The 12,160-nt window shown below is 48.3% G+C and overlaps 1 protein-coding gene across 2 annotated transcripts; it reads right to left on the bottom strand.

Moving 5' to 3' along the window:
• Positions 1–2,233: 2,233 nt before the first annotated feature.
• LOC120947697 (NADP-dependent malic enzyme) lies at positions 2,234–11,231 on the bottom strand. 2 transcript variants are annotated; one of them, XM_040363281.2, is made up of 3 exons: positions 11,001–11,231; positions 8,087–8,525; positions 2,234–4,256 (listed from the first exon to the last, which is right to left on the bottom strand). In XM_040363281.2, exons 1-3 carry the CDS (start codon positions 11,039–11,041, stop codon positions 2,643–2,645), a joined length of 2,094 nt encoding a protein of 697 aa, XP_040219215.2. In that variant the 5' UTR covers positions 11,042–11,231; the 3' UTR covers positions 2,234–2,642. The 2 variants fall into 2 exon arrangements, with proteins under 2 accessions (XP_040219215.2, XP_040219225.2); XM_040363291.2 differs by having other exon boundaries at positions 8,087–8,522.
• Positions 11,232–12,160: the final 929 nt, after the last annotated feature.

The following is a 12,160-nucleotide window of genomic DNA, read 5'->3' as shown; positions in this document are numbered from 1 at the left end:
TATATATACATATATACATATACATAAAAAATGCATACAAAATATGTATATTTTTCAACTCTTCGCTCTCTCGTGAAATCACAACCAGTTAACCAAGTAAACAGGTTTACTTACGCATAGGTATGAATTACGCATTTCCAATACCACCCTCCCGATGCCCCGTTCCAGTACCTGTCCACGAAAAAATGCTCCTCTCCCGGGTCCCAGACGCGGGAGAACTTTGCCCAATGTCCTCCGAAAGTGAAACAGACCGTTGTGGTTATTATTATTATTTATGTTTTCATTTTTCTACGGAACTTGTATACGAAAGCATGCAAAAACCAGGAAATCAACCAAAAACAGCAATTAAAAAAGCGAGTCTCGTCAACACCTTCCCGTCTTACCCTATCCACCCCCGCCCCACCCACTCCAACTACATCCCCCGAATGGAGTCATTCAAGCAAATGCAAGAAAAAAAAACAACAACAACAACATACAACCACATCAAAATATCCCATCTTTAAAAAGCAGCATGTTAGCAGCAATATTATCCCTTCTTAAGACAAAAAAAGCAACAAAAAAAAATCTCGTACACAACGATCTAAGCGAAACAGCAAAAAAAAAAAAGTTAGTTTTGAAATCCCGAATTATATAACAATTAGATCAATTTTGCGACATTCTACCATCCGGGACAAATGCCACGGATAAACACTGTACTACACGAAGTAGAGCAGTAGAGAAGCAAGTGGAGGACGACGACGAAGTAGTAGAAGAAGAAGAAAAACAACAGTTTGATCACAAGCTTTTTAAAAAAAAAAACAGTCAATTCTCACAATTGTAAAATGGTTATGAAATAAAATATAGCAACGTTTCTGAGAAAGTTACTGTCTGATGAAAGTGTTTGGGAATTCTGACAGAAGCAAAAAGTGTTGAGAAAAATGTATGCTTTAAAAGCTATAAGACGATTACAAAAAAAAAAAAAATAACAACAAAACCTCGTTTGTTCATTCCGCTCATTCGTGGCGGTTTAATTACTTTTTAAACATGTTTTAATTTTGAGCGTGCTGTTCCTTCCCTTACGACTGCAAACGCAAACGAAAAGCCACAATCAATAAATTCGATTTTCATCGACCTTGGCTAGCTATTTAATAATTAATGCGCATAGAACCAGGGCCCTACGCAAGCGGGCGCTGTGATGGCGTCCGTTTGAATTTTTAACGGTTCGTTTAAAAAAAAAAAGAAGCAATACTAATTCTTCTCTTTGTTTGTCCTGCAAACGCCCGGACGATAGTCCGGATGGAATGAAACATTTGCCAGCCCACGCTGCTTGCTCGAGTGAACCCCTCTCTCCCCGCCAACACCAACCTATATAGAATCAATACCTCAGCGGCCTCAGCGGCACTGTGACACCGCATCCGCATTTGAAAGCAATCGGAATGAAGTTGACCTAGGTCACTCTCTTCCATTCGGCCCGCGAGCGGGTTATGGGGGCCGACTAATCGAAACATGGAATGTACGGGTCACGTTGCGCAACCTCCAAGTTGCCAAGTTCAAGCGCATAGAGCAAACATAATTAATGGCACTGCGGTGCCCGTTACCGGATGTATCGATCGAACGAGTGAAGTATCGTTCGGTGTTGTCGTGGTGGTCCAGTTAAAGTTAAAGTCGAAGAGAGAGAGAGAGAGAGAGAAGAGAACATAAAGGGTACAAGAACATGCAACAACAACATAAAAACAGGAAACACAACGTAAAGGGCAAACAAAAATGCAACAAACAGAGGAAACAAGAGAGCTTGAGTGGATAAAACAACACCAAAAAGGGGAAAAAACACACATTCTTAGACAATATACACGCTTATAGTCGTTTATAATTTACACGTTTTTATTATCACTTTCACTTTGATAAACATTTACGAGACATAGGTTGTGTGAGTGGGTTGGGAATGGGAGGGGAGGAGGGGGGGAGGGGAGAACACATGGGGATGATTTAGTGGAATTTGGGGAGTTGCGTTTTTATTCCGTTTGCGGCCCATTGCATTGCTTGCGTATTGCGCACAGGGCACGCGACGACTATAACAACAAGCGGGGTTGGGGTGGGTGTGTGGGTTTGTTTGTCCAACATGAGATTTTCCTTCTCAGGGGAGGGAACCATGAAATAGATGTGAAAAGTTCTAGCCTAATCTCCTACCACCACAATCAAATAGGTGCTTAATTTATTTTGTTGAGTTAACAGTGTTTTTTTGCGTGTTTGTGTGTGGATGTTTCTTTTTTTTTTTGTTCGATGCTTCACGCTCACAAGCGATGTGTTATACACAAATCCTCGAAGCACAAGGTACGGGAGCCGGAGGAGAGAAAAGCAGGTTAAGCAAGAAAAAGGGACACGATATAACAAAAAAAGTTTCAAAATAACACTACGTAACGTGTGTAACGGACACATTTAAACTGAAAGGGAAGAAAGGGGGGGGGGGGGGGATTGCATCCCACACTACAAACAAAACAAAAAAAAACCACTGATCTAACACCGCGAGAGTTAATTAAAAAATAAAACAAAAATCAAAAACAAACAACGCGCCAAAACAGTAGCAACCAAAACACAGAATTGGAAACTCGGTGAGCGCTCTCTCTCTCTCTCTCTCCCCTTCTCTCCTATTGCGCCATTCCTTCTTACAGCTTCGGCCAGGCGTACACGGACGGGACGGCGGGCTTGTAGCTCGCGTCGTACATCTGGGCGCGCACGAACGCCTCCTTGTCGTCCGGCTCCGGTTGCGTGCAGGCCAGCCCCTCCGCGTACGCGTACGCCATGATGTGGGTCGCGATCTTGATCGAGCAGTCCTTGATGTTTTCCAGCGGCGGGTACAGGCTGCCCCGCTCCAGGTCGTCGTCCGTCACGATCTCGGCGAGCCGCTGGGCGGACAGCAGGAAGATCTCCTCCGGGATGGTGGACGCGCCGGCACACAGCACGCCGAGCGCGACGCCCGGAAAGATGTACGAGTTGTTGCCCTGCCCCGGGTGGAACGTCCGGTCGCCGAGCGTGACCGGGGCGAACGGCGAGCCGGAGGCGAACACCGCCCGCCCGTCCGTATGCTCGTACGCCTGCTCCGCCGTACACTCCGCCTTGCTGGTCGGGTTGGACAGGGCGAAGATGACCGGCCGCTCGTTGTTCGCGGCCATCGTGCGCAGCACCTCGGGCGTGAACGCGCCGGCAATGGCGGCCGCACCGATCAGTATCGTCGGCTTCAGCTCCCGCACCGCCTCCAGCAGCGTACCGACCGGGGCGTGCTCGTGCGCAAACAGATGCTTGTGGCCGCTGATGCCGCCGGTCGGCCGGTCCTTCACGATCAGCCCCTTGCTGTCGACGAGCCAGATGCGCTGGCGGGCCTCCTCCTCCGTCAGCCCGTCCCGCTTCATCGCCATCACGCACAGCTGGGCGATGCCGAGGGCGGCCTCGCCCGCCCCCTGGAACAGCACGCGGTTGTCCGCCAGCTTGGTGCGGGTGATGCGCAGCGAGGCGAGCAGCCCGGCCACCGCGACCGACGCCGTGCCCTGGATGTCGTCGTTGAACGTGCAGTAGTCGTGGCGGTACTGGTCCAGAAACCGGAACGCGTTCGAGTTGGCAAAGTCCTCGAACTGGATCAGACAGTTGCGGCCGAACCGGCGCACCGCCGCCTCCATAAACTCCTGCACGAACTCGTCGTAGGCCGGGCCGGTCACGCGCCGATGCCGCAGCCCCACGTACAGCGGATCGTCCAGGATCGACTGCGTGTTGGTGCCGACGTCCAGCGTCACCGGCAGGCACTGGCTCGGCTTGATGCCGGCCAGGGCCGTGTACAGCGCGAGCTTGCCGACCGGGATGCCCATGCCGTTCGCGCCCAGATCGCCCAGCCCGAGGATGCGCTCGCCGTCCGTCACCACGATCGCGCGCACGTCACTTTCCGGCCAGTTCTTCAGCACCTCGTACACGTGGCCCTTGTCGTTGATCGTGATGTACATGCCCTTTGGCTGCTGGTAGACCAGGCTGTACTTCTGGCAGGCCAGCCCGACCGTCGGCGTGTAGACCAGCGGCATCATCTCGCCGATGTTCGAGGCAAGCACGCGGTAGAACAGCCGCTCGTTCCGATCCAGCAGCCCCATCAGGTAGATGTACTTGTTCAGCGGGTCGGTGTAGTGCTTCAGCAGCTCCAGGCAGTGCTGCACCTGCTCCTCCTCCGTGCGGACGATCGCCGGCATCAGCCCGTGGATGCCCAGCACCTGCCGCTCCTCGATGCTGAAGGACAGACCCTGAAGGTTGGAGTGGTAGGGAGGGGAGGAAGAACCAAAAGGGAAAGGATTAATAAAGAGCGCCGAAACCCGAGGCCAACCCGTTCACCGGAACCGTGCACAAAGCACTACTGTTGCAATTCCTATGTGTGTTTTTATGGGTAGAACGGGGGCAATCGTGTCTATCTAGTCTTAGTCGTCACGTGTTTAAGCCTGCCTTTTGTTTGAAGCCCCCAATTGGGCTGATTTTCGTAGATTGAGGGGACAATACTGAGCTCCAATTACACACCTGTACCAGCTGGAGTGGGTCGTCGAAGGTTCAGAGGAGTTACAACACTTCTTCCAAACAAGATCACAAAAAACACTAAATCACAACCAACAACAGATCAAGGTTAAGACTAACAATAAGAAGCTTATAGACTTTCTGCTCTAGAAGACATTCGGGTACGAAGCTAGGTTGTTACTTCTTGCACCGACATTAGAATAGGTCAAAAACTGAGTTCCAATTACTCATCTGTAGCAGCTGGAGAGACATGTGGAAGGTAACCAGTACGGCCCGAGGGGTTTGAACACATCTTCCAAACAAAATCAGAAACAAAACATTACATCACAACCAATTCGGTAGATATGACAGATCAAGGGCAATACTAAGAATAAGAAGCTCATGGACTTTCCAATCTAGAAGACATCGAGTGTCAAGGTTAGGTGGGGAATTCTGGGAACGAAAACACCATAGGCCCTAAAATGAGCTCCAATCACTCATCGATGCGATCGGAAATAGGTATTTCCTGGACATTTAGAGTTTCCAAAGCAGGAGCATCACACGACCCACACATACAGCGCATAGAAGAACTACTCGAAACATCTAAAGTAGCTTTCTGTTGGGTACCTAGCCATATGGGCTTACCTGGAAACGAAAAAGCAGACCATCTTGCTTACAAGGGAAGAGTCGAATCGACTAATCAAGATGAGATAAAAAAGACCTAATCAGACTCAGCAAAAACATCGTTTCTTCGTCATGGCAAAGAATATGGCACAACATCAAGTCGGACTCTACGCCAAATCAAAACATCCACAAACGGTTGGCCAGATACAGATTCTAAAAAAGACCAACAAGTTTTGTCTAGACTGCGGATAGGTCACACACTCCTCACCCACAGCTATCTAATGGAAAAGAGCAGTCCCCCACTATGCAGCTATTGCGGTGTCTTCATTACCGTCAAACACCTTTTGGTTGAATGCCGTGGTTACGAACATAAACGCATAGAATACAACATCTCAAACAACATCGATGATGCTCTATCTTATAACAAACTCCATCAAAAGAACCTCCTCAAATTTCTGAAAGACACAGACCTATACAACAAAATATAATCAAATCAACCCAACTCCACACCAATAATCTACCTGCAAAGAGATGAATGTAGTCGCAAGACTCAAAATTTCTATAAACAAATCTTACTACTACTTAGAGTTTCCAAGTAGGCCCAAAAGCTCGTTGACGCATCTCCCTGTAAGTCCATTTAGCTCAGGCAGTGCAAGAAACAAACCATGGAGAGTGTACCAACTTCACAAACCAGCAAACGAACTATCCTCTAGAATCATTCCAAGTTACAAGCGTGTGTGTCGGTCGAGTCAATATCAAGACCAAGGTTATTTTGAAGAAGCAAAAATACAAATAGGAAGATGATGCAGTTTTGATGGAATTGGTATTGACCATACAGTGACATATCTCTCAAAATGAGTAGGTTGTCCATTGGAGATGTTGATTATGAGCTATGACGGTATGGTTTTCGACGCATCGCACCATAATGGAGGCGCGCGATAAAAAAGCTCTCATGGCCATGTCTAAATCATCTTTATGGCACTATCACACACAGGATGAACATTATCGATTAGATAAAACAAAAGCAGCGTGAGAACACGGCAGTGTAGCAGTCTAGGCAACGGAGAGAAGTCTAGCAAAACGCCCCATTACGAAGCAGTCATAAATCTTTGACATAATGGCAAAAACCGCAAGCCATCTTCCTCTATTCGCATGCCATTGTTAGCAAGCAAAAAAGATTGCACAGTTATTAGTTTGGCTGCGTGTGGTGAATTTCCTCCATTTTGGGAAATCGCTACAGAAGGTTCCTTCAGAAATTCGCACCGTCACGCCGACAGAGTCGGAGTGTGTCCACAACCGACGCAAACTAGTAGCGGGGGCACCCGCCAAGACAAAACATCAAAAAGCCCCTGCACGATGCCACCACTTTCGCCCTGTAAAATACCAAAAAAAAAAAAAAAGCCCGTGTGGATTGCGCGACTGCTGCCGCCCTCGGTTGGCGTACCCACGGCGCATTCCGCGAGCACAGGCCCAGCCGCAAAAGATGCACGTGATGTGGAAACACACCATCAGCGTAGGATCAGCTGTTCAGCCAGCCTTGCGCCAGCGGCAACGAAAGGGTGATGTGAAGGGGGGGAGGGCATTCGATTTGTCAATGATTCACGCGTCTGACGCGATTGGCAACTCGGGGCGCGAATGAGTCATTTCGTCATCAGTGCGGACATTACGCGGGCACCATATCTAATGCCGTTTGCTGGGGAAAAAAGCGTGTGGGTTTTTTGATCTCCCTCTCTCTCTCTCTCTCTATCCTTCCGCGAGTCAAACTCCAAACTCGGTGATGGGTTTGAAGGTTTTTTTTTTGTTGTTGTTGTTACTATCTAAACATCCAACCACAATCGATGGGTAAAGTGTAATGCAAGTGTTCTTTTTTGCTCTGTCTGTTTGCTAGACTGACCGCCCCGCTCGGTTGAAGATTGCAGATATCTGAAGGCATCTTTCCAGCAATTTGCGTCAGCCGCAGCTTCCGTCCCGCCTTGGGCGCCCCTCCTGGAGAAGGGGCTAGAAAGGTGACTAGCGGTGACACGCATGGCAGGAGCCTACCGCCGAACCACGGCATCGGTCGCTGAGCGCTGGCGGTAGCGTACGCGATCGGACAAATAAAGGACGTTTCGGTTCTTGGCGGGGCGCTGTAATTCGTTCTAGAGTGGGAGACGGCCCAGACACGCTGTGCGTGTGCACGACCTACCCTGGCCGAATGGCGGGTGACTTGGAGGTCACGATGGAAATATCGCCAATACAGACGGCAGTTTTATTGGCCCGTCGTTTTTTTTGTTTTTGTTTTTCTTTTTCTTTTTTGCTGTTTCGCGCAATTCGTGCACATGCTGTTTGGGAGGGCGACGGTGGGCAGCGGATAAAACAATCCAACAATCTCGAGCGATCGTGAGCGTGTGTATCATTGTTATGACCTTTAGGTGCTGCGGAAAGGTCACACCGAAAGGCGCGGCAATGTGTCCTGTGCACGGAGGGACGGGCGTTGGACTTGCCTCCCTTTGGAGGGAGCTTTGCACACGCAACAGGGCCAGAAAGGGATACTCAATGAGATGAGAATGTTTGCTCTGGTGCAAGTGCTGGGGCAGTTTTCCAGTGCAGGTCCTTTCCCATGCACCTGTAGGAGGCAACAACAAGGGCCTTCCACAAAGCAATCGAAATGGCACAGCACAACAACCAACGAAAAAAAATCCCCCTTCGGCACGATGACAGAGCGATTTCGCGACAGATGCAACGCGGGCGAAAGGGCGAAGGGTTTAACGCAAAAGGGACATTCTCGGCTGGCCGGAGGAGCGCCACTCTTTGGCACACTATCGGGCACACACACACACACACACATGTACACTATACACTACACTAGCAAACAAAACAAAATTGGACGAATGGTGCGCGGCGCGCGCAGTCGCACAAGGGCCACAACAGAGCACAACCCCCCCTCGAAAGACACACACACACACACACCGCTAAGCGTACGTACCTTATTGAACTTTCCATTGCGGAGTCGATCGAAGCCAGCGATTGAACCCGCGATTTCGCCGTCGGATTCGGCGGCCCACTGCCCAAGACGGTCACGGTTGAACGATGGCGTGCTCATGCTGATGTTGCTGCTGGCGATGCTGCTGCTGCTGCTGCTGCTGCTGCTGTTGGTTGGTGCGGTCCTGTCTGCGGTCCGGCTGCGTCTGTCACCGATGGCTCCTGGTTGCGAGTAGTATGTCGGCACTTGGTTTGCTTCGGCGCGGTCCGGCACACGGGAAGGCTCCTGCTGTCGCTGGGACGGTTGCTGTTTCACGCTCTGCAGCTCATTACCTACTACGCGGTGCCGTGACGGTGCGCTCGGTTTTTCCTTCGCCGCCGACTGCTTCGTCGCGTTGCTGCTGCTGCTGCTGCTGCTGCTATCCATCTCAGGCTGACATCTACTGCGAGGCGTTAGGGAAGGAATTGGAGGAAGATAAACAAAACGACAAAATTGTAGCAAATAATGCAAAAATTAGGAATTGAGAATGAAAAGCAAAATTGATTCGCAACTTGAGTTTTTTTTAGGATAAAATAATTTACAGTTTTTTTTACAAGCATGATGGCAAGCATAATGTAAAGGGAAGGGATGATGACGCAACTATTAATAGAATGGCGCTCACAAACGTACTGCATCTATTTTTAAAAACTTCGCCAAGGAGATAGATAAGCAAAATAGAAAACATGATCGATGCCGTTATAACGCCAATTTAAATAAAACACCCAAAAGAAAGGAAACAAGAGAGAATATCAACCCGATAACTTGTAACAGAAAAATACGCTTTACGTTTCAAGGATGAAATGATGAAATCTATTACTTTTTATGAGCCACGTTTTTGGGGCTCATTTCTATCACGTTTTCAGAGGAAATAGAGATAAATATTACATACTTTCTTTTTGTCCCTTACTACGTTCCCCAGTGGAGCTTGCTTTTGTTTTTGCTTTCGTATAAAATTTATTTAAACACCTTAACTAAATGCTTATCGTGGGTTTTGACTGTATTTGAATTGCTAATGTGATAGTATATGTGTTAATTTGAATGCTTCAAAATGCTTCAAAGGGCCTGTGTAACGCCGGACGGGTTTAATTGTCGCCTGAACTATCGTCCTACCAAAAGGGTTTAACATAATTACGTCTGGGCAGGCTGACAAAGACACATTCAGAATTCTAGACAGAAATGACCAGCGTTGCTGAACGTTTCAAAAGAAAAGATCATTAGAATGAAAATTATCACAAAAAAAATCAACCCTAAAACCGTAATGTTTGGAGCGTCAGACCGATGTTTTGTATCGATGTCTAAATATTCGTTAAATGTTTCATTATTAAATCTACATTTCATTGCAAGATATACTAAATGAAGGTAATTTGATCTGAACGCATAAATTGGGACGGTTCTATACAAGTTTACATGCATAGGCTGGTAACCGACCTTGTAGGTGAGATATTCTGTGATGTATAATATGATATAAACATTTCTAATACTTTGTTTTCCTAAATCCCCTGTGAGCACGGTGGATAACACCCTGAAGGCAGCGTTTGCATTTGTGTGGTGCCGTTCACGTAGTTATTATCGGCCGATAGTACGGTCGGCCCCAACACACTGGCGAGACGCAACGAGACGCACACAATCAAGTCCGGCATCAGATGATCGAAGCCAAAACCACGCGTTAGGTGCGCGCAAACACACTCGAAGGGGCATACTGTGTGTTTTTTACGTGCGGTTTCTAACCACCGCTTCATACCCGCCTGCTCACACAAACCCACGCGTCGGTTATGGATGGAAACCGTGACTCGTCACTTTAGACCGTCAGTCCGTCAGTCAGATGTTGGTCGGAAGGAAACCGCGCGCATCCCATCGCGTTATCGTTGCGTTTTGATACTGGCAGTTTTTTTTTCGCTCTCCCTCGGGGGTGTGTGTGTGTGTGTGGTGACAAACCCAGCTGTGAACACACACGCCCAAATAAAGGGCGCCAAGTGGGTGGAAGGATGGTGGTGGTGGGTGGTAGTGTGCGAAAAGACGGGCACGTTCTTGTTGAGCTTGTTTGGCTTTCCGCTTTGCAAGCACACTCGACAGTTGCCTTTTGTCGAACGGCTTACGCAATTTTCGCTCTCCCCCAAGCACCCCACGCTCACCACTGCCCTATGCGAATCAGATATAAAATCAGAGTGTGCCAAATGGACGGCTGTGGATTTGTAAACAACGGAAGGGGCGGACGTCAAACGCATGGGAGCACTTTAAATTTCAACTTTCAACCGATGGCGATACGGGTGGGCGACAATCAGCCTGCAGAAGATCGTTAATACCATGATGGAAAAATCGCACCAGCAATCAATGCGCACGACAGAGTTCGAAAACCCCGTGCCGTGCCAATTGTGTTATACTTCCCATTCAAATCGCACCACAATCGAGATCCCTCGATTCATCTCGCATCGTACGATCGTCCGATCGCGCTATCCTGCTCATTCTCTAGCTTTATCTCTGTTCATTTTTTTTTTTTGCGCCTACCCCTCTCTCATTTTCTCCATTCTTCATTTACTGTACAGTGCCCGGAAGGGTTTCTGGTGCTTTGTGCGTTGTGCAATTTTGTTGGCCACGCTTTTCGGTCGTTCTCCATTAACTTTGAGCGGCACCGGGTAAGTGCGGGGGTCTAGTGAATTCGGTGCGCGATGTAACCAAGCAAGCGCGCCCCTGGTTGCAGTTGCTTTCCCGTCTTTCGTCTTGTCACGTTTTTCGCAGTTCGCTTTTCGTCGCCGGCAGCACTCAAGCTGAAAGCCCTCTGCCAAAATTTCCAACCGAAGCAATGTCTAATTTGCCAAATTTCACGCAGACCGGGTCCCTTTCGCTTACTCGCTGTTTCGAACACGCTGTCTGGACGTACCTTTGCATGATTGGGTAGCCGTTGAATACGGTTGTTGCCATGTCCCGGCCTGCCTCGGATGTGGGAAGGAAATGGAATTCTGATCTGATTGTGCACAAACACACACACGGGAGCACACACACTACAGAGTATCACAGACGAATATACACACAGACGCAGACACAGAAGTTGCACCGGAGACACACTCGCGCACCTCCCTTTTGCCCAACTATCTTGGTGAAATCTTTACCCGACCAGCGGTAGCACTGCACTGTGCCAGAATGCCCGCATTCGGACCTAATTTATTCGCAACGATACTTAAAATCAGCTGATTATTAGCAGATCAGCCCCTCCTCCGTAGAGCGGTGGCGAGATGATAAGGAAAGTTGAAAACATTTCCCCGTAGCACCCCATGAGGTGTGTGTGAGTCTTGGGCGCCCGGTGTGAGGAGCCGACTGATCGACCGACCGACCGATCATCATCATCATCAAACATCATGTACGGCGTTAGTGATCGGGATAGGTAGCATGTGGAGTCGATCTGAGCGTGTGTGTGTTTTTTTTTTTGCTTGCCTGCTGTTGCCCCTTACGTTTGAACTAAGATCGAACCAGCTCGGTATTCACCTTTCTTGACCGCCGGTGACCGAACGACTTCTATCCGGTCCCCTCTGTTCCGCCCATGTTTGCTTTCGTACTCGTCTTTCTGCGGCTTACGTAAGGGCGTGTGAATGTTTTGGAACAAAAAAGAAAAAAAGAAAGCAGAACGTTGTCGAACGGAATTTTGCACCTTTGTACCCTAGTCGAGCGGAAAACTACCCCTTGTGCATGAAATTGCGCTGCTTGCTAGGCTTCTATCGGCAACGTTCAAGTGTTTGAAGCCGACAAAGCAACGCGATGGTAGCACTATGGCAATATTAATAGCAATTAAATTATTACAAGCATACTAATTAATTTTGAAAGAAACACTGACGTCCTGCACAAAAAACGGACTTAAAAAACGGAGCTGATGCAATTGCTGCAATACTTTCTGCCTCAAGACTGTTTGCAAGCGCTTTCATCATATTGTCATCTGCTTTAAGATGCATCCCTGATTTATTGTTCATTGCTCGCAGGTAGCTGCAACAGAAAAAAAAAACACGTAACAAACAAAAAGCTACAAATGAATTCACAGTACAGTGCGAT

This window comes from Anopheles coluzzii, chromosome X (genome assembly GCF_943734685.1).
Source record: "Anopheles coluzzii chromosome X, AcolN3, whole genome shotgun sequence".
NCBI classification, from domain to species: Eukaryota; Metazoa; Arthropoda; class Insecta; order Diptera; family Culicidae; genus Anopheles; species Anopheles coluzzii.
Note: the sequence above shows the minus strand (reverse complement) of the source record. Positions and strands in the feature narration are given on the sequence as shown.